Source organism: Vidua macroura, chromosome 3, assembly GCF_024509145.1.
Source record: "Vidua macroura isolate BioBank_ID:100142 chromosome 3, ASM2450914v1, whole genome shotgun sequence".
NCBI classification, from domain to species: Eukaryota; Metazoa; Chordata; class Aves; order Passeriformes; family Viduidae; genus Vidua; species Vidua macroura.
In genome coordinates this window covers 6,768,202-6,788,291 of record NC_071573.1, presented here as the reverse complement: position 1 = coordinate 6,788,291, position 20,090 = coordinate 6,768,202, and the positions used below count along the sequence as shown (strand labels likewise).

General features: G+C 40.1%; 1 protein-coding gene across 1 annotated transcript in view; it reads left to right on the top strand.

The window, feature by feature from the left end:
* Nucleotides 1–20,090, top strand: part of PCSK2 (proprotein convertase subtilisin/kexin type 2) — a 97,948-nt gene that overhangs the window by 59,044 nt on the left and 18,814 nt on the right. Inside the window, exons 6-8 of the mRNA XM_053974002.1 lie at nt 10,425–10,501; nt 16,089–16,177; nt 18,704–18,879. Coding sequence (XP_053829977.1) covers nt 10,425–10,501; nt 16,089–16,177; nt 18,704–18,879 — 342 coding nt within the window. The remainder of the gene's footprint in view (nt 1–10,424; nt 10,502–16,088; nt 16,178–18,703; nt 18,880–20,090) is intronic.

Sequence of the window (20,090 nt, the reverse complement as noted above, 5' to 3'; positions counted from 1 at the left end):
TCTTCCTATTTAATGAAAGGTAAAAAGTTTCTGTAATCATAATCTCTAGCTTTCAACTCAATCAAAAAGATGGAACAGCAGAAAGAATGTAAAGGCTCTTTCTCCTCTGGATTATTTCATGTGGCCAGAGGACACAGAAAGAGGCTTTTTCTGCAAAAGAGGCTGTGACTTGTGAGGGAGGTGTGATTGCCTTAACGAGGGATGATTTGTGTCACAGAGCTATGTTTACAGCTGAAAGCTGGATTTCTTCCACTGAAGATTGTTATGTGAATGGCTTTGCTGAGCCCATTTTAAGAGATCTGGACCCTGAATGCTTGACAAGACCTGGGGCTTAGTGATTAGTACCATCCATGCAGCTGGAGTTGGCACCATGCCACTGATGTTGGCCTCTCCAGGGGGATGCACTGATTTATGCTGGCTATAAAAGAGCCTCAAAACACTGTTCCTTAGGAATCAAAAGGTACTCGCATATTGTAGTTGCATTTGCCCAATGTTATTTTCAGACCAATATATGCTGCAAAAAGTTTCCAGCTTTATTCTATATTAGAACCACCTGAAAGGGATAATTTTCAAGTTAAATGCATGCCTGGTGTGCAAGCAATGTGAGATGATGCTGAAGATACTGTGCAAGCTAACAAGCACTCATTGTCTGCAGCGTTTATTTTTCTCTATAATCAATGCACTTAATCAGTTGCACACTGAGAAAGTGCAAGGTGGCTAATCACTTTAATCATAAAGCACTAGTATAAATTTTCACTTAAGGCATCATCTGTGGAAAGTAAATTAAGATTGTTGAAATGAGAAATGCACAAGGATGAAAGAGCAGATGACATTTCTGCATCAGTTCTGGCTGATGCTTTTGGAATTGGCTTGTGCCTCTCTCTAGGGTTTCGCCAAGTAAGCCTTTTTATAAAATTAAAGTGTCCATGGGGAAATGAAAGTGAAATTTTTTTTTTTTTTTTGATCAGTTCAACCTAATTTTAAATATTTGACATCCAGAATATGCTGAATTAAAACAGCAGCAATAAAATCCCACTCTGGTGCTTGGTGCACTTGGTGGAAGAGGGCCAGAGACATGGTCCCCTGGAGGCAGTGAACACCACGTAATTTTAAAATCAAGTTCAACAAGTTGAAAAAAAGAGGTTTCCTCTCCTCAAAATGAAAGTAATACATTTTCCGTTGAAAATGGCCTAATCAATTTTTAAAGATTTTTTCCATTTAAAAGGAAAAATTTTAATTTTTTATTTAATTTTTTAAAAGGAAAATTTAATTTTTTAAAAGGAAAAATATTTTCTGTTTCTCAAAGAATAGTTATTTAGCTGCTGATATTTTTTAAGACCCTAACCAGTGTGGAAATCCCTGAATATCCACCAACATTTAGATGCAACGTAATTAAAATTCATGCTGTAGTTACTTTTGGTTACCAAGGTATCACCAGGGAAGTCTGAAGTAGATGGTGCATGTGGAACACTGTTCCCTCACAAAGCTTCATCAAAATTTGATGGGGTTTAGGGAGAGTTTTTTGGGCCCAGTGGTGATTCTGGCAAGGAAAGTCACAAATCCACTTTAAACTACTGGGCTCTCAACTGATTTTAAAAGGAGAGCTTTGGCCAAGCCCTCTGGATAAGGTAGTCTTGCAAAGTAAAAGAGTGTAGGAGACCTGGAATTCACAAGTAGTGCCCTTTCTTTTTGAAATCAAAATGGCCTAGATACAGTAAATAAAGATACAGATGTTCGCCAATGCTTTAAATACCTCTCCTTCACTGTACCTGTAAATTAATTTGGTTAATTTGAAATTAATTCAATCTTTTCCATCCTGGCACTTCATCTTGGCACGGGTGTTTGCTTTGCATTGTCTGATTTTATTTGTATGCATTTATGTTCTTCATGTTAATATTTTACTTCTTGGCAGCTATGTCGGTAGTTAAGATGTTTTTAGACACCTGCCTTATTTCAGATTGCTTTGATTGAAGTATAATGTTCATAATTTCTGTTTCTTTCCCAATAGAAGCAATATGCATAATGAGCATCTCTTTCCAGGGTACAGAATAGCAGTGCACAATGTCTAATAAAATGCTGGCCACATTGAAGTCAGTGGTAGTTTTTGTGCTAAAATCAGCAATTTGACAGATCATATAAATAGCAGTTTGTTCTACTGTGCATTGCCTTTATTTTTTAAGCATAACAGTAAGAGGCATAGAGTTCAGCAGAGCAAATAATGATACCAAGGGCTGTGGAAGCATGACTGCCTGGGATAGCATGTTTTCCTGTGGAACAGGAGCTTGTATTTGAGGAAACTTTGGCTACTTCCAGTACTGTAGAGCTGGTTTTTGGTGAAACTTAAATGTATATGGCAGTGGATACCTCAGTCACACGTTCCCTGTGCTGTCCTTACCTGTGAGCACTGATGCAGATTGGGAATTGTTGGAAATGTTTTTCAGGCAAATCGTGTTCTGACTTTTGTTAAATGAGGTGAATCTCTAAATATGTACAAAGGTGAGGATGAAGACTGTGCTGTGTTCAAGGACTTCATAATTTCAATGCTAGCAGATGTTTTTTAGAATTTCTTCTTGTGAGAAACTAAATCACTTTAATTCAGTGGCACTTAACTCATTTGCAGGATTAGTCAACCATGATACCATGTCTGACAGGTGTAGTTGAGAATCTTTCTGTCAGTCATCTAATGATGTCTAGGACACTTCTTAAATTTTAACATCCAGTAAATTAATGTGAATATATTAGCTATGATCAAATAGACTAATCTTTAACAGAAGAACTTGGAATTATCATGTACTATTTAAAATCTTAAATACTTGAAAAGTTTAGTGTGTGTGGATTTGCATGAGCACATTCTGAAGATTCCACCTTTTCTCTCTGTAATTTTGGATTTAGATTATTCCATATGGAATAAGCAATGCAAACTTTAATTAATGCCAGAAAATCTAAATTGGTGCATTAAAATTCCTGAGAACCCAGCATGTCTTAACAGTGTTAGTCACATTGTAATTCTCTCCTGGGATGTTAATGAGGTCAGCTTACAACTGAAATAACACACAATACGTCTCCAAGACCTTTTAACACTACAGATTGTTAATCAAGCTTTGTTTGCTTTGTGTGACAGAAGAAATGCAGGTAATGGTTTGCATTATGTTTTTGAGTCTCTTCTCTGAAATTTTCACCTCCTTTTGCTTCATCCTATGTGTTCATTCATCTTCCATATTCATGCAATTTAGGTAAAACACCAGCTGTGTGGTTGTTAACAGTTCTCTTGTCAGCTGAGAAGCCTTTCATGAGAAGGAAAATACCCAACCAGTCTTCTGTCTTGTCTGCTTTCACTTTCAGTTCCTCTGCATCACCAGACTAGCTTTCCCTGTCCTCCCCTCTCCATAACCCACATGGACCAGGTCTCTCTGTTGTAGGTCACCCCCCAAACCACCTAAGCCACTTTGATTTCCCTCTTTGCAAAGCTCCAGTTTGGCTGTTCTGTAACAAGAGGTTGGTGTAGCCTCTAGAAGTGGTCATCTTTAAAAACCTGCCAGAGTGCCATTGCAACCACAAGTCCAGTATTGCTGCCCTTTGGTGTGAGCATTGCTGATAACTGTCAGCTTTTCTGGACTCTGCAGTGTGGGTGCCGGTGCCTGCCGATCACACGCCACAGCAGGGAAGGGTTGGCTCTCCCAGCATGAGTGAGACCATGTCATGCTAAATGACTGCTCTTGAAGGACTTCTGAGCTATAGGTTTTCCTACAGTGATGGAAAAAAAAAAATCTCCCTAATCCCCCACATGCTGCTTAAGAGACCTTGGTGCTGGGTGTGATCTGGATCTTGCTATGTTTGATGAGAAGAGCCCATGGCAGGTTTTGCTAGATGTTGGGCTCATTGGCAGGAGCGAGATGGTTTAGCTCCCCTTCCCTTCCTGCTTATCCCTCCAGGAGGCTCTAAGTGCTGGCTGCCATCAAAACATTGCAAACACAACCTTTACTGCAGCTCAGTGCCCAGCAAGCACATATTTGATGTAGTGACAGGTCTGTCAGCTGTTTCTTACAGGGACCTAACTAAGAAAAATGGACTTGGACCTCATTTCTCTGCTGCCAGCTTTATACCTCTATTAGTTTTTCAACTTCAACTTTTTTCAACTTGACCATTAGTTTAGGTCAAAGTAATGCATAATCAAAGTATCTGAAGGGGAAAACTACCACTGGAAGGGGAAGGTGGACCAGGTTTTTAATAAAATGGAATGCTAAAACTAGATGAAAAGTGTGTTCAGAGTTTTTTTTTTTTTTTGTAGAAGTCATTGCACAATCTGTATTTCCTATTATAATAAAATAATCCAAGGACTCATATGTCTCTAACAACTTATATGCCCTTCCCCCCCTTTTCATTTCCCCCTGAATTAAAGAAATCAAGGAATTCACGCTATAACCCAAGGCTTTAAATTTGCTACTTGCCCTGAAAATCTTTAACAGCAACCAGTTGCCTAATTTATTTTTATTTTACTGATTTTATTGCCTTAGCCTTATGCCTCCCTATGAACATAAGTCCTTGATGTGTTGTAGGTACAGCCTAAAGGTTCTTGTGCACCTCCTCTGAAAATTAAGGAATGTTTGGCTGAGCAGAAATAGGTTTCAGTTTTGTAGGTTAACTCGCTTTTGCCTTCAGATTTCTGCCTCTGAGCAATTAACAACTGGTGATGTACTTCAGGTTTTTTCCCCATCAGCTTGAAAATTGTGGAGCAGGCTAAGAATGCCAAGAGGTGAATCATGAAGCAGTGTCTTTATTATAAACAGAAATTCATTTGGCTGCTTCTTTATAATAAAGTCCCTTGTCTGCCTCAATTTCTTTTTTTTTCCTATGTCAGGTAAAGATACAGGGGAGAATAATTGGGGGTATTTCAATAAGCTGGTTTTATTTTTAAAAACTGATTGCAAAAAAGAATTCCCTACTTCTTAAAAATTCTGCCCAACATAACATTTTCTCTGAGTGTTTGTGATTCCCATTTTTTTGGTCCTGTTTGACTATATACCTCTGAGCTAAGCATTAGCAAACAGCCATGGGGTTAGATGGCATTTAGCTGGATACATTTGGACTTTCATTTTGTTCACTGGGAAAACACCTGACAATCTTGGTACCTAAGAATTAATTTCTGATTTCTCTGGGTTCTTTGGAGCTGGGAAATATCTGTGCTTAGCTCTACCTGGGTGATATACAGCACTGCTGTGCTGCCCATGTGCTTTACCCTGTGGGAAATTAAAAGTGTGTTTACTCCACCCCTTTTTTTTTAAGATGCTCATATGCTGGAGAGCATCAGCCAGCAGTGTAACTAATGCTGGTTTTCTCATTTTGTCTGCTGGGGAAATTGGAAAGCCATTACTGTGGTAAAAGTAAAATAAGTGATTGTGTGACATTGTAGTGCTAAGTGATATGTAGAGAGGATCATCAGTTACTTGACAAAGAAATCTGTTCAATATAGAAAAAGAATACAATGTAATATGACCTCAGCAAAGGTATTTTTCTTCATAATTGTAACTTTAAAAATAATGCTACCTTAATGAAGATAAATGCAAATGTTAAAATGAGACTCCTTGTTTTTTTCAACTGCCTTTTTGTTTGTTTGCTTTTAAACCTAAGAAGTGAAAAACTTTCAGCTTTGCTAAGTAAATTGTTAGATAAGAAGTGGGGGACAGCCCACCTGTCTTCCTATAAACTCTGCAGCTGGATTATTACAATTCTTACATCTTGTAAGCTCAACAATTTTTACTCTTGCAAATTAAGCAATAAGAACTTGTTGTTTGCAGTCAATTTATCTTCTTTTGACTGTAATTCCACTAGTTTTTCCTTTGGCCTAATCCCAGTAATTCCTTTGGCCTAATCCTTGGTGATTGTTGAGGAAATGGGAGGATTTTTTCAGTAATAACTACAAAATGAAATCACTACTGTGGTGAGCTCTTTACTTGCTCATTCTGTGGCCAAATAGAGTCTGTACTGAATACCTGGAACTGGAATACCAGGAGGGCTTACAGGCACCTCAGGTTCTATTCTGGACCAAGGACACAGCTCCATCAATTTCAAATGATGTTCTGATTTATTATTCTGTGGCTGTTTTGAAAAGAAGAAAAGCAGAGAAGTGTGCTGCTTTCTTATTTATTATTCAAGATCTGGCTGGCGTTGTCTGGCTCAGTATTTTTATTTTTGTGATGTACCTGTAAGAACTGGGTAAAAGGCTGCAGTTTCTGGAGAGACATGGCAGATTTCACCACTTGTGAATTTGCTCTTTAAGGTTAATATCTTTGAACAAAACCCATTACTTTGTGGATATATTCTTGGTTTACATAGGCTTCAAACCAGCTCTGAATTTGCTGGATAGAAATATAGGACATGTACATTAGTTCATATAGAGGCAGAGGTATTAAAAAAGTTACAGGGTTTTTTTCATTTCCATTTTAAAATCCCCACAAACCAAACCAAAATAAAAGTGTGCTTCCCATGGCAGAGAGGAGAGGGCTTATTGTACAATGGCTGACTTAGCAGCAGTGCCTCTGCTTTTTGTTAATGACCTTTAAGCCTTGCAGCACCTCTCCTAGGTTAAACATGTTGCCTCCTTTTTAACCTTCTGGTGGGCATATTCTATTTATTTAAGCCCATATGTACAAAACTAAATTTCATTTTGCCACCACATGATGTTCAGAATTATTTTAATGCAGTTTTCCTGAGATGCTTTATGTTGAATTCATGGCTTTGCTTGCTCTTTGGATCAGTAAAGAAATCAAAAAAAAAAAAAAAAAAAAAAAAAAAAAAAAGGTATCTTTCTGCCTCAGATCTAGTACAGGACTTTAATGTCACGAATAGAATCAGCCTGTGACCAGTGGGATGTGGCTTTAATTGTCTCCTGCACTAGCATGTGAGCATTGGCATATTTCTTGACTTACAGAGAAAAAGGGAAGTGTATGTGAATTACGCTGCAGAAGCTTGTGAAGTCAGACAAAAATTTATGGGCTTACTGCATTATTCAAGGTACATAATTTTATTACAGTGCTGAACAATTCATGGGACAACTGATTTATTGTTAGTGTCATATTTTGCATAATGAATTTTTTCTACAGACGATTTTACTGCATGTGTTTTAAAAGGTACAAGGCAATTCTTTGGGAAATTCTAGTCTAAGGTTATTTTTATGGAAAGCAGAATTTTATACAGAGGCAAAAGTAATCTATTTGTGTCATGGTATACAAGCCATTACTTAATAAATTATTGAAAGGGTCTCATCCTGGGATCTGATACTCTTCTGTTAGTATTTTATTTGGTGTAGAGTCTAGAAAGCAAAAACAGAGATATTCCTTAAAGAGCAATACCCTTCCTCTCTGTAGTAGCATTTTTGTTACATAATGGATGTTATTTGTGAGTAGTTGTATATAGATAGTGACTGATAAACATCACATCACTCTGCAGCAATGAGCTGGTTTTGATTGAACATGAGGGATTAGATTCACCTCATTGTAACACCCAGTGCCAATGGCTGGTCTAAGGCCAGACCTGAGGTTGGAGGCTCAAGTTCTCCCTGATGTTAAAAACCAGGCAACTACCTTAGATATTGAAAATCAAGTGTTAAATACTTCAAGTCTAAGAGAAGGCTAGTAGACTAGTTTGGCAAGAAAACTGAATCACCTGAGTGGAAAAGCAAAGTGTTTCCATTTCAGCGTGCTATTGTGGACCCTCATCTGCACTGGTTTTGATTGCAGCCTCACAGGTTCCTATGCTGATTAATTCTCCATATTACCAATAAACTCCCTCTTGCTGCCTGCTGGGGACTCCAGCCTATGGAGGACAATGGCAAAACACAGATTTTAATACTCACTTCGCAAAACACAAAATGAAATATTTAAGCTGTCCACTCAAGCAGTTCCCTTTGTGGTGCAATTCTGAAATTGTTTAATTTCTTACTTTAGCTTAAAAAAAAATTAACAAAAACTGAGGCTAAGGTATTTGTGGATTTAATCTTTAAATTAGGAACTTGAAGCAGTCCATTTGTACTTCTCTCTGCTGTTCCATTACCCATTTCACTGCTTCCATAGTGTGGGTGAAATACTCCTTCACAATGTTGAAACTCACTGTCTTTGAGAAAAGACCCTAATGAAGATAAATTGCTCAGTTAGCAGTTGTTTTCTTTCCAAGACTACTTCTTGATTTTGCCCTTTGTGGATGGTTCCCACTCCATTAGTTATCTTTTTCCTATGAGTGCTATGATGTGAAATGAAACAAATGAGAGCTAAAGGATGTGGCTGGACAAGTTGGTTTATAGCCTGCCTAAAGGCATCTTTCCATAAGCTGCCTTACCTGGGGCCTACAGCAGGGCTGCACTTTGCTGTAGGGTGTCTGAATCATTCAGGCTGGAATCCCTTTGTCTGTCACTGCTATGAACACGAGTGGTACAGCAGCACAGCTGGAGGGGCTTTCCAGCCTTAATTTTTGCACAGGGGAATTCTGGAGTCGAGAGTGGTTGATAGCAAGTACAAGGTGCTTGCATATTTGATGATGTCCTGAAAAGTCAGCCTCACCAGACCTCCTTTGAGCTTAGGGTCTGTAAGTGGGACTGCATTTCTTCTAGATGGGAAAATAAAACACAGTTGACGCATGACTGAGTTTAAATTTTCATTTGTGCAATAATTTTAGGGTGGAAGCAGAAGTTCTGAGTGAATATGAAGTTGGCAATATGTCTGTGTGGTATCTACATGACAGTGAATTTTGTAACTCATTATATGTTCTGTGGAAAAGTACTTGTTTTCTGCTACTTTTAAGTCTCCCCCTCATTAATTTCAATTGCTTGAATTATGAGAAGTAGTAAAAAATAACTCCTTGTCCACCTTCTCTGTACTACTCATGAATTATAGACAAATGTCAAATTCCCCTTTTTTCCTGGAAAGTGATGTTCTGTTTACTCTTAGCTCATGCAAACCTATGCCATTCAAAGTGCTGTATAAGCAGTTGGGGTAATTGAATGAAGCAAATTAATCAGACACCTGGGCACAAAGACTTAGAAGCACTGAGAACTTGTGGCTATAGCTGACATGATTGGAAGGCACCTTCAGGCTGAAAATCAGGGCATGGAGATATGGAGAGGTCTGTAAGGATCTCAAAAAGGAATTAATCTCTGAGCTGGAAGACAGCAACAAGCCATTTGAGAGCTACTCTGAAAATCTCTGCTCCATTCAAATGCTGCAAAATATTTACTGTCTGTTCTGAATATAAGCAACCAGGCTTTGAAGTGACCACCCAAAAAACCCCACTGTACAATAACTTGAAAGACACTTAGTTTTGCCCTCTAAGTATCAAGGGCAGTGTTGTCCTCATTTCATCCTGGAACAAGTTTTTTGGGAGTTTAAGGGTTTGAATCCAAAACTTGTGTGCTACCAATGGACTTTCTATTCCTGTATCTCAGGAACTGAGAATCAGATGAAAGGGAATGTTTTTAGGAGCATAGCTATTCATGCACAAGTCTCAAATTATCTTCAATAGCATGCTCAGCCAAATCTTAAAAGGAATACAAGTACACATTAATTAAGAATTAACATAATTCTGTTCCTTGAGTATGATGATTATTAGAACATAAACTCAATGAACATACACTTGAGAGGAAACTGCTAAATATTTTTAAAAGCCTAATTTTGAGTCACCCTTTATTTTTTCATTAAGAGAGAAAAAAGAAGATGGCACTTGACTTTCTGAAACTTTCTATTTGCTTCAGATCAGAAAGTTGCTGAGTGTCCTTAACTGCTGATAGGACAAATCAGGAATGAATTAGATTTATATAGAAAGCAGAGACATGGGATGACATTTTGGAAAGACTGAAAACCACATTTGCAAAGCTGTTCAGACAATTAAAGGAATGTGAAAATTTGCAAAGAGATTTTCAGGCATATGTGCTGGCCATTAATGCAGTTTTCACAGTTGTATTTTGAGAAATTTACATTCTTGGGCATTGAAATGCTTTTAGAAATCTGACTGTTGTAGTATCACATATGAGGTTTTCAAAAACACTTCTTTGGTGGAAGACCCATGTGTCTTGTCGCTTCCACCACCATTTGGAAAATGGGATTTAAGCTTTGCTTTGCCATGCCAAGTAGTTTAAGAGCTGAATACTCTTATAAGTGTTGATGTTGATGCCTAGTAGTAACTTGAGCTCTCACACCACCTCACAATTGACCACACTGGTCTACAGGAGGCTTTGCATGCCAGAAAGCATTGTTCCTCAGGCTTGCTGGTGTGGAAAATGGGAAATGGCACAGCACTATGGGAGTGGTTTCTGTCCAGATACATCTCGCAGAATTAAGAGGGCAAAGTTTGCTATTGATTCTCAGCTTCTCATTCAATTTGTGTTTCACTTCATGTCTGTTCTTCAGCTGATTTTCTGTGTTCCTTGTGTTTTGTAGAATGCCAAAGCCAGCTACGACTTCAGCAGCAATGATCCCTACCCCTATCCCCGCTATACGGATGACTGGTTTAACAGGTAAATGGATTTTGGGCAGCCTGCCCTTCACTTTGGTTTGTGTAAGAAATTCCACATCTTTGTGAAATGTCTGTTTTCTGCTAAATTCAATCATCACAGAACAGACACTGCAATCTCACTGCTGCTTGAAAATTAGAAGTTACTTACAACGTCATTTTTTTAGGTTTATAGTTTATAAATGAAATTGCTGCTCCAGAAAAGTATATTTTTAGATTGTTTGGATAAGTGATGGCCGCATACCTTTTCATTGAAAACTTTTCAAAGATTTCAGAGCTCAGACTGAGTGCTTATCAAAAAATATTTCAGGCCTATTTGATGTGGTTTTCATCTCTAACTTAGGATGTCTGGATGGTCTCCTAGTTTTGGATGGGGGTTTTTGTTTTTATTTTGAAAGAAATCAATTGTAGTTCTGTCAGACTGACACAACAAAGAAGTAGCTGTGCTTCCACCTCAGACACGGGCCTCCTGGAATAGATTAAACAGAGTTAGGAGCTGTGATGTCCTTCTTTGTAGTCCTCCAATTTTTCAAACAAAGCAAGATCTCAATGAGATTTCTGCTTCATTTTGGGAAAGGACATCTGACACTTTTAAAGTAGTATACTTTTAAAGTAGACACTTTTAAAGGAGAATCCAGTTAGTGAATGGAAAGTCACAGAAAGACTAGGGCTCTAATTTGTGAAGGTCTGCTGACTTTCTTGCTTTATTTATGCAAAGGATCTTTTTAGGAGACAGATGCCACTTAGCTCTGGACAGGAAGAAAATTAAATTTAGCTTTAGTTTGTAATGGTAGCTTTTGTTGTTTTCAGTGTGGAACTTCATAAAATTAAGTATGTTCTGCCAAGTCCCTTTAACACTGATTGTGCTGCTAGCAAGTATTTTATAGGGGAGCCCGATTTGCTGTCCTTACCTGTTCTGCAAAGTAAACTCTCCCTGGAGGGAGAGTTACATCCCAAAGTCTCTTTGAATAGATAGACCTCAAGCATTCCAGATGTGGCAGAGGTTGTTGTCTCTGGTCCCAGGTGCCCCTGGCTAACCTCAAGCACTTCACTGAAGAATTGAGGGTGAGCAGCATGATTGTTTGTGACCCAATCTGTAATAATTGAGCACAACATGATTCAGGTTGTCAGAGAACTGCAATACTTTCCTCTGTTTCTTGGGGGAATGGTGAGTTCAGGTTGGCAACAGGAGGGGGAAAACAATGGAGAAATTACTTTGCAGAGATCCTTTACTGTTCTTTCTTTTCAGAAAAAAATAAAATTGATACTTAGGAAGTATAACATTATTTGTCGGTGAACCTTAGTCATACTGGGATGTTCCATCCCTGGAAATGTTCAGGGCCAGGCTGGATGGGGCCCTGAGCAGCCTTATCTCGTGGGTGGCATCCCTGCCCGTGGCAGGGAGATTGGAGCTCGATGATCTTTAAGGTTCCTTCCAACCCAAACCACTCTATGATACGATGAACCTTGAGATTTCCTTTGCAAGACAGGGAATTTTCTGTCTTGCAAGGTAAATCATGGGAGCAACACATTCAGTGGAGCATCCCTTTTCTGCCTTCACAGTATAAGGAAGGCTTTAAGATGCAAGATTCTTAGTTTTCTGCAGGTTAAGATGCAAACCAACACACCATATCCAGCTGTCCAGGAATAGCTGTGACTGTTTTTCTCTGTGTATTTCTTTGCTATTCTGTTAATTGAGCTGACATATTCCTCTATAAGCTCTTGCCATGGTTTCTGACTCTTGAATTAGTGTTACTGGTAGGTAACAGCTGTCTGCCTCTGACAGTCTGTCTGTCCCTACCTATAGCTACACAGGTGCATCTGGATAGGGCATGATTACATGGAAGATGTATTGAGAGAAACCTGAAATAAAGGCTCCGTTTTGCACAGCCAGTGATGCATCTCCCATCGAATTTTATGCATGCAGAAGGATCAGACTCGAAATGGGATAGCATAATATTCCTTTTTCCATAAAGAATAAGTTTCTATGTGAGCAATTCAAGTGATTTGTGGAACAAGAAGCAGAGAACTGATCACCAAGGGGCTTTTGTGAGCTGCCAGCTGCATGTGGAATGTGTTCATTAGACTTTAAGAATAAATAGGAGAGGTTTTTGCATGGAGTATTTCATTAATCACAGCTGCTCTGCTTGCAAGCACAAATTCCCCTTCCACTTGGGGCTTTGTAAGACTGCTGGAATCACTTTGGCCTTTCCATCTAACAGCCACTGGCCTATGAAACCATGCAGGGTGGTTTTTGGAAGGGAAGGGTGGTGCCTCAGATAGGAAATTGCTTTCAGGCAGTTCAGCTGCTGCTGTGTGCAGGGGCCCATAGATGGCTTGACAGCCAAGGGGTTTATTCTCATGCTTGCTCTACTCACTGTTTCACTGTGTTCAGATCCACAGCTTGGGGACCCAGCAGGAGAGTGTACACTTCGTTCAACGTGGAACAGAGCTGTGTTTGAGCCTGAGGAGCAGTGGAAGCAGTGAAAGAACTTGAATCAAGCCCTGTTCCCAAAATGAGAGGCAGCCCCACAGAACTCAGTGTTTTTTAAGAACCATTTTGGGAACTGACTGATTTTGAACACCCTCTCCTTCTGAGCCACATTCAGTACCTTGGCATGTACCACATTCTGCAGTGAAGAGGTAGCCATAGGAATCAGTGATTGTTTGGCCTCATACTACCCTCTGATTTCATGTTGTGAGCATGCAGAAGGCACAGCTTGGGCTCTCCACCTCAGAGCAATGAGATTACAAATTTCTGCCCTGATCTAAATAACCAGTAATTATCTCCACTCCCATGGCCTTTGAATTCTGTATACTCTCTCACTCAGCTAATGAGTTAGCAGGGAAAGATTTATTTGCTCTTTTGGAAACCTATGTTCTTCAGATGTAAGAATCTTTTGCTAGCTGTGGATCCAAACCAAAGTAGGAGAATGCTTTCCCTTCTGTGAACACTCAAATGCTTAGAGGCTGACAATGTCATGTGAATAAAAGGGGATTGCATTTGCCCCACAAAGTGTCCATCTGAGCTCTGCATGTTTAATTGCTGCCCAATGCAAGCAGCTGAACTGGTCAAGAAAGGCAGATGGTCCCAGCTATTGAGACTGCAGCTCTGCATAGCCCTCCCCTGCAAACAGCTGAAGACAGGATAGATGGGTCCTGTGCTTTGCTGTCTGCAGAAGCATTTCAAAGTACATGAAAAGGAGCCTCAATAAAAATCTGTGCCACCTCTGACACTTTCAAAAACACATCAGTAGGGAGGTACACACAGGACCATTGGCAATGGACTTTAAAACAGAGTTGTTTTCAAAGACAAAGCAGAGTGACGTTTTCATAGCTTTGCAGTGTTGCTTTTCTTTTAGAAGAAAAGGATTTTCTTTTCTAAATGGAAAAGCAAACGGTATAGGTATTTTTTAAAATACAGTATGCAAAACTGTTTTTCAACTAAATCCACTTCTCCCCCTTACTTTTTTATGTACGTTCACATAAAATATGTTCACTTACATAAAGTTTACATAAGACTTGCTCTACTTGCTATTATATGGTTTACCTTTGAAGTAGCTTGTTCACAGATGAAAATATTTTTGTGTTCTATCTTCTTACTTTAAATATTGAAATAGGGAAGAGGCGAACACTATAGAGAAAGGCTGTGATTTGTTCTTCTGACATGAGTCACTTCATGGAAACCACAAAGGGTTTATCAATGATACATGAGCAGCAAATAGGGCTGAGTTGGAAAAGTCTGCTATTTGCCATTAATAATTCAACCAAATGCATTTCCACTAACTCATAAGTGATTTTTTTTTTCTCTCTAGTCAGCAGCACAATACTGAAACTCTGAGCTGCTGTAATAGGCTTGATTACAGTCTCCATTGTGTGGGCCACTACTCTGGAGAGGCCAGGACAGGAAGGGGACCTTCTGGTAAAACTTTTTTGTCAGGAAGGTCCTAATACAGTTTTTCTCGCTGTAATCTGGCAGCATCAATGATATTTTGCACCTCAGCATTAGTGAAGTAAATTTTCAACAAAGCCATTTATTCTTTTCTGTGCCTTGTAGTTGGCCCATAGGTGACTGGATAATGAATGCCTAGCATTGCTAGCACATACCAATGAATGTTATGTTTCTGTCACACTTCCTTGAGCAAGAACATGAGGGAAAATCTTGTTGTTTGATTGTTGATAGCAATTTCTGTAGCAGCTGAATAAGAAATCTGTATTTCTGTCTTCTCTGCCTTCTTTGTAAAAGGAAGCAGATGAGATCTTCTGTCATCTTTCTTTATGGAACTGCCTCTAAAAATATATTCTCCCAAGCAGAGCAGGAAAAAGTGTGTCTTGCTTCTTATCTTTTTATTAATGTTACACTTACCTTTGCCAGACACCCCTAAAGGGAAAGAGAATGAAAAAAGGTGATTAAACCAGTTTTGCTGCCTCCCAGGATGGTCCATCTGATACCCAGTATAACCTTTATAATCCAGCATTTTGAATTGCATGAATCCTTAGCATGCTGTAGGATCAGTGCCAGTTTCAATGCTCAGAGAGGATTGATGTGAGCAGTAGGATGGAGTCATATATTCAACATCTTAGACTGAAAACAACCCTGACAGCAGCACAGGTTTCAGTAGTTTCTCTGCTGCTGTGCTATTTTTTAAAAACTAGGTTATGTTGTCTGTATTTCTCTTCTCTTGAGTTTAAGTTCTAGGATGAATTAGGAGAAAGGAAAATGCAATCTCCCTTCCTGCAGGAGCCACTGCCAGTGGTGCCAGTAACTGCCAGTACAGCTAAAGAGTCTCTGTTAAGAGCTGTAAAGCACTTCACAGACACCAGGTATTATTGAAATACCATGTGTCAGCCCAAACCTGGACCCCTGTATCAGAGCAGAGGCTTTTCCCACTTGAGCACAAGGCAATAGCTCTGTGAGCTGGAGCACCTTGTCAGCTCTTTTGGGAATTAAGCACTGGATGAGAAGGATGCACGTGCCTTAGGTCCCACAGCTTTGGGCCTGGCCAGCCATGTGCAGCTCTGCTGCTGAGGAGTGCAGTGACCATTGTGGCTCCCTTCTGCTACTCCAGCTTGGTATTGCACCCACCTCTTCCCGTAGCATTTCTTCTGTGGGCAGGGATATGCTCTTTGTATGTGTTCAGACAGCAAAAAGGCAGCCAGGCTTTGTTCCATAAGGTTCAAAGTAATGGGTGTCACGCTGTCAAGACGCAAAAATAAAGGAATTAATATTGATCTTATATTTACGCTGTTCTGTCAGGGGCTGTTTCTGCTAAGAGTTGTTAATGAGGCAGAACCTGTCTCACAAGGTAAAACGAAAAGGCCTGAGTAACTTTACAGTTAAATGCAGTGCAGGGATACATGTTAACCTCAGAGCAAGCATCACTCATCCTGCAGAGGGGAAACTGGATATTGCCTGCTTCAGCAAGGGATGAACTCATGCCACTATTCAGCACTCAACAGTTTTCCATGGAATGGTTTTCCTCTGCAGCACTGGGAGCTGACTGAGGCAAAACAAGCTCGCAGTGATCCAGCTCAGCTCAGCACGTGCATTAGCTGGGGTTCATCTGGTCTCTCTGCCTTCCTTTTCACAGCCACGGGACAAGGTGTGCAGGAGAGGTGTCTGCTGCTGCCAACAACAACATCTGCGGCGTGGGAGTTGCGTACAACTCCAAAGTGGCAGGTATGGTAGCAATCCAAGGTGTAAGTAGCTCACTGTGCTTCAGGCAGAGCTCCTCCTGCAGAGACAGAGGGTGCTGCCCAGGACAGGGCTGCAGATTGGTGTCGGACCATGTATTTATTACTTTTCACAGTAGCTGGAGAGAGAAATTTCTCCATGGCTTTGCCTTTTCAATCAAGGGCCTTATAAATAAAGGCTCTTTAAGAACAGTGCAAAAGAGCAGCTGTGCTCCATCATATACCAGCTCCTGTTTGGATGCTCATTTTCAGTGCTTCTTCCCTGTGTAGCTATAGAATTGTTTGTGGGAAATCTCATTTTGCAGGAGGCAAAGTGTAAATTCCTGCTGCACTTAAAAACCATTTGAAAAGGCAAATCTCATGCTGCTCTTACTCTTTAGGCTCTCACAGGGCAGGACCTGCAGTACTGTATATCTCTGTCGTTGTAGGTTTCCTCTGTTTTAACAGTGATGCAGAGTGATAGGAACAGATGCAGAGAATGAAACAGGTGGTACCTAGCACCCAGCATCCACACCTTGGGTGTGTTGGGTATTTTTACTTCTAACGAGCTCTTCTCTGCACATATATACTGAATACAGTTCTTGGAGTGAGTTAGGCTCTGCACACCATGTGTCAGTTTAGCTGAATCTGAAGAAATCCAGTTTTCCCACTTTTAAGACAGTTCCATGATGAGAACTGAGGCACAGCAGGCAGACATAGATGCTTATGAATTTCACTTTACTTTCCCTGTTCCACACCAGATGTACCCATTGCTTCTTGGAGATGGTCCACAGTGTGTGTTCATGGACAGCTCTGCTCTGCTTGGCCGGCCCCTGTTTCACTGTAGTGTCAGCAGAATGTGAGGAAGGCCACATTTCACCTGGCACCTACATGACTGAAAGCTGAATCTCCACCAGAGAAGGGCACAAGGCATGTTTGCCAAGCTCTTATCCAAGAAATATCAGTGAGAGTTAGTAACTGGCTGGGCAGGTCTAATAAATGTCTCCTTTCTTCAGCAAGGGTAACATCTCCATCAGGAATGGGACATTCCACAAAATTTGCATTCTTTCGAGTTACTCTTCAAGGAATCTGAATTGAGGCATGGGATTTTGTCTGGACCATGTCCACATTATTCATATAACTCTACAACTTCAAGCTGGTTGCTTAAAAATCAAGAGGTGTGACAATATTTCTGGTGACCAACAGCCTACAAATAATCTTCTGTGTTTGTCCACTTTGTAGTAAAATCCCCTCAAGATTTTGGGGAATCTCCTCAGTCTACCCTGCCTGAGGACAATGTGCACTGTGTGGTCCATGGCACTGGAAGTCCATGAAAGTTGAGGGTCTGCTGCTGTCATGGTTTGCAGAATGTCCATGTTTGCAGAATGAATGGGGAGTTGATTGCAGATCTGCATTTTATAAGAATGGGAAGCAATTTCTCACCCATTGAGTTTGACTTCATCATTTCTAGCTCGAGTTAGTCCATCAAGAACATCCAGCTTTGGTCTGATTTCTATTTGAAATTTATCCCATGTTTTTTCCAGCCTTATATTTGACACATTAGTTTTCTATTGAATATAGTAAAGCCACTGGCTTCTAAATCAGGATCCTTACTGCCCTTCACACTGTTTGGCACTGATTTCTGCCCAGTCTGTGTCCTAAACCATTGGGAAAAGCTGAATTTCAACTCAGGGGTACAAATTAAGCTTGGAATGAATCCCTGGTCACTCAGGTCTCATCCAGAGGCCAAGTGACAGGTGGGCTGACAGTGAAATTGTCCTGTGTGTGAGGCACGATGGATGTAAGGGCTTGCACTGCTGTGTTTTGCACTCTGGCTTGCTTAGAGTCAACACTCTGAGGTTTTACGAAGCTGACATGTCCTAAGATTTTATCATTTAAACTCTTTAACTTCTACTGTAGTATGGGTTAAAGGAAGTGGGTTTTAGTTTGCTTTTTTCCTCTACATGCTGGCTGTATTTTGCTATTGCATCTGCATGTTGACAGAATGATATTTTTCCAGGAAATTGCTGTGTAGCATGTTTCCCTTCTCTGATTAAATTCTGGAGATGCACCAAAATAAATAGAAAAATTACTTGAAAAACTAATGACATGTGAACACAAAACTGAATATAAGTTAGATGAGGGTGGGGGCCTTGCTCGTTTTTGCTAGCTTACAAAATCTTATTTTAAATGCCATTTATATTGTTTAAGCACTGAAATTCTGAGACTGCTGAATTCTGTTATTTTTAAAGTGTTCTCAAAGAGTAGATGGAAATTATGGTGCAATTAGAAAGCTAACAATAAAGTTTTTTGTCTTTCTGGGCCATGCTGCCTTGGTGGCTGGGTGTTTAATACTGGTATCCTGATGGGTAAGCACACCCCAGTGACATGGGGATGTCAAGTGCAGAATTACTGAATGGGTAAAACTGCCAGTGACTTAAAATACCTGTAACTGGGGGCCTTCTGCAGGTGCTGAGATTACATTTTGTGCTGGGTAATGCATATTTCATGCTTATGTTGATTAAAACTACAGGTATTCGCATGCTCGACCAGCCGTTTATGACAGACATTATTGAGGCTTCCTCCATCAGTCACATGCCTCAGGTCATAGATATATATAGTGCCAGCTGGGGACCAACTGATAATGGGAAGACTGTGGATGGACCTAGAGAGTTAACACTGCAAGCAATGGCAGATGGTGTGAATAAGGTAACAGTTTCAATAATCTGGGTTCTGGGGCAGGTGTGTACATGCTTGTGCTGAAACCAGTGACTTGGGAACACAATGCATTTGCACAAATTATCAAACTTTCACCCTATTTCAAGGTTCCTTTGAGGTTCACTCTGCAATATTTTGGTATTGATTTTATAGTATAGTCTCAGCATACTGTGTTTCTCTCTAGTCAGCTTACAGATGCTTTTCATAGGCCATTGCAGTCAAAATGGAAGAGCCTGAACCGGTAAATATTCCCCAGGTTGAAACATGCCAGCTGAGCTACTGACACTGCATTTTCTGTTTTGGTGTGTTACCAATTTAATTATCGTTTTGGATTTGGAGTTTCTTTTGGGTCACTCATGTATGGTCATTATTATAGCTGTGATTGAACAGCAGTGGTTCAGATGTCCCTGGACTAATATCATCCAGGAGCCTCCTTGTTTATTCCCACGTTCCCAGCTCCTTCTAGGAGCAGTCTGTGGTCTTTGTAAAAGACTCAATATAGTCCTGTAATCTGTTTAACCTGTACGCTATAAGATGTTTGGGGGAAATGTGTGTGCCACAACTCAAAAATAAAATAAATTAGCCCAAACAAACCAACCTTGCATGGCTTTGTCTCCACCTCTTTAGTGTCATGCAGCCAAGACGACCATGGCTGCCCCCTGGTGCTGTAGGGAATGAGCCTCCTCCCCTTGGCTGATTATAGATGGGTTTCTGTATTGACAAGATCTGAAATTACCCAGAACATCTGGGACGGTTTTCTGTGGGAGCTCCACAATTACTCACTTTTCCATCCAAATTATTTCTTCCTTTTACTTGTGCCACATTCTCCCACTCTTCATCACCAGCTCACTGTAAGCAGCACATTCAGTTTACCATGTTTTGTGACATGATAATTAAATCTAGCGCTGTGACAAGTAGTGGAGCATCTAAAGCTTTCGCAAATGCTGAGCCTCAGATGTTTTGCCTGTAACAGAGGGATTATAGTCATCTGCATGCTTCCACCCATAAAATTGGCAATGTACTGCAATAACACTGGAAGACTTGTCAAAAATTCCTTCTGAGTCTGCTCAGTTTTGTAGTGTAAAATGTACAAACCTCTGATGAATCCAGAGTCCCTCTGAAGTCACCTTACACAGGCTGTGATCTTGCGCAATCTTGTGATTTTCATTTATCTAGTGTTTCCATAAAGATCCCCTTAAACA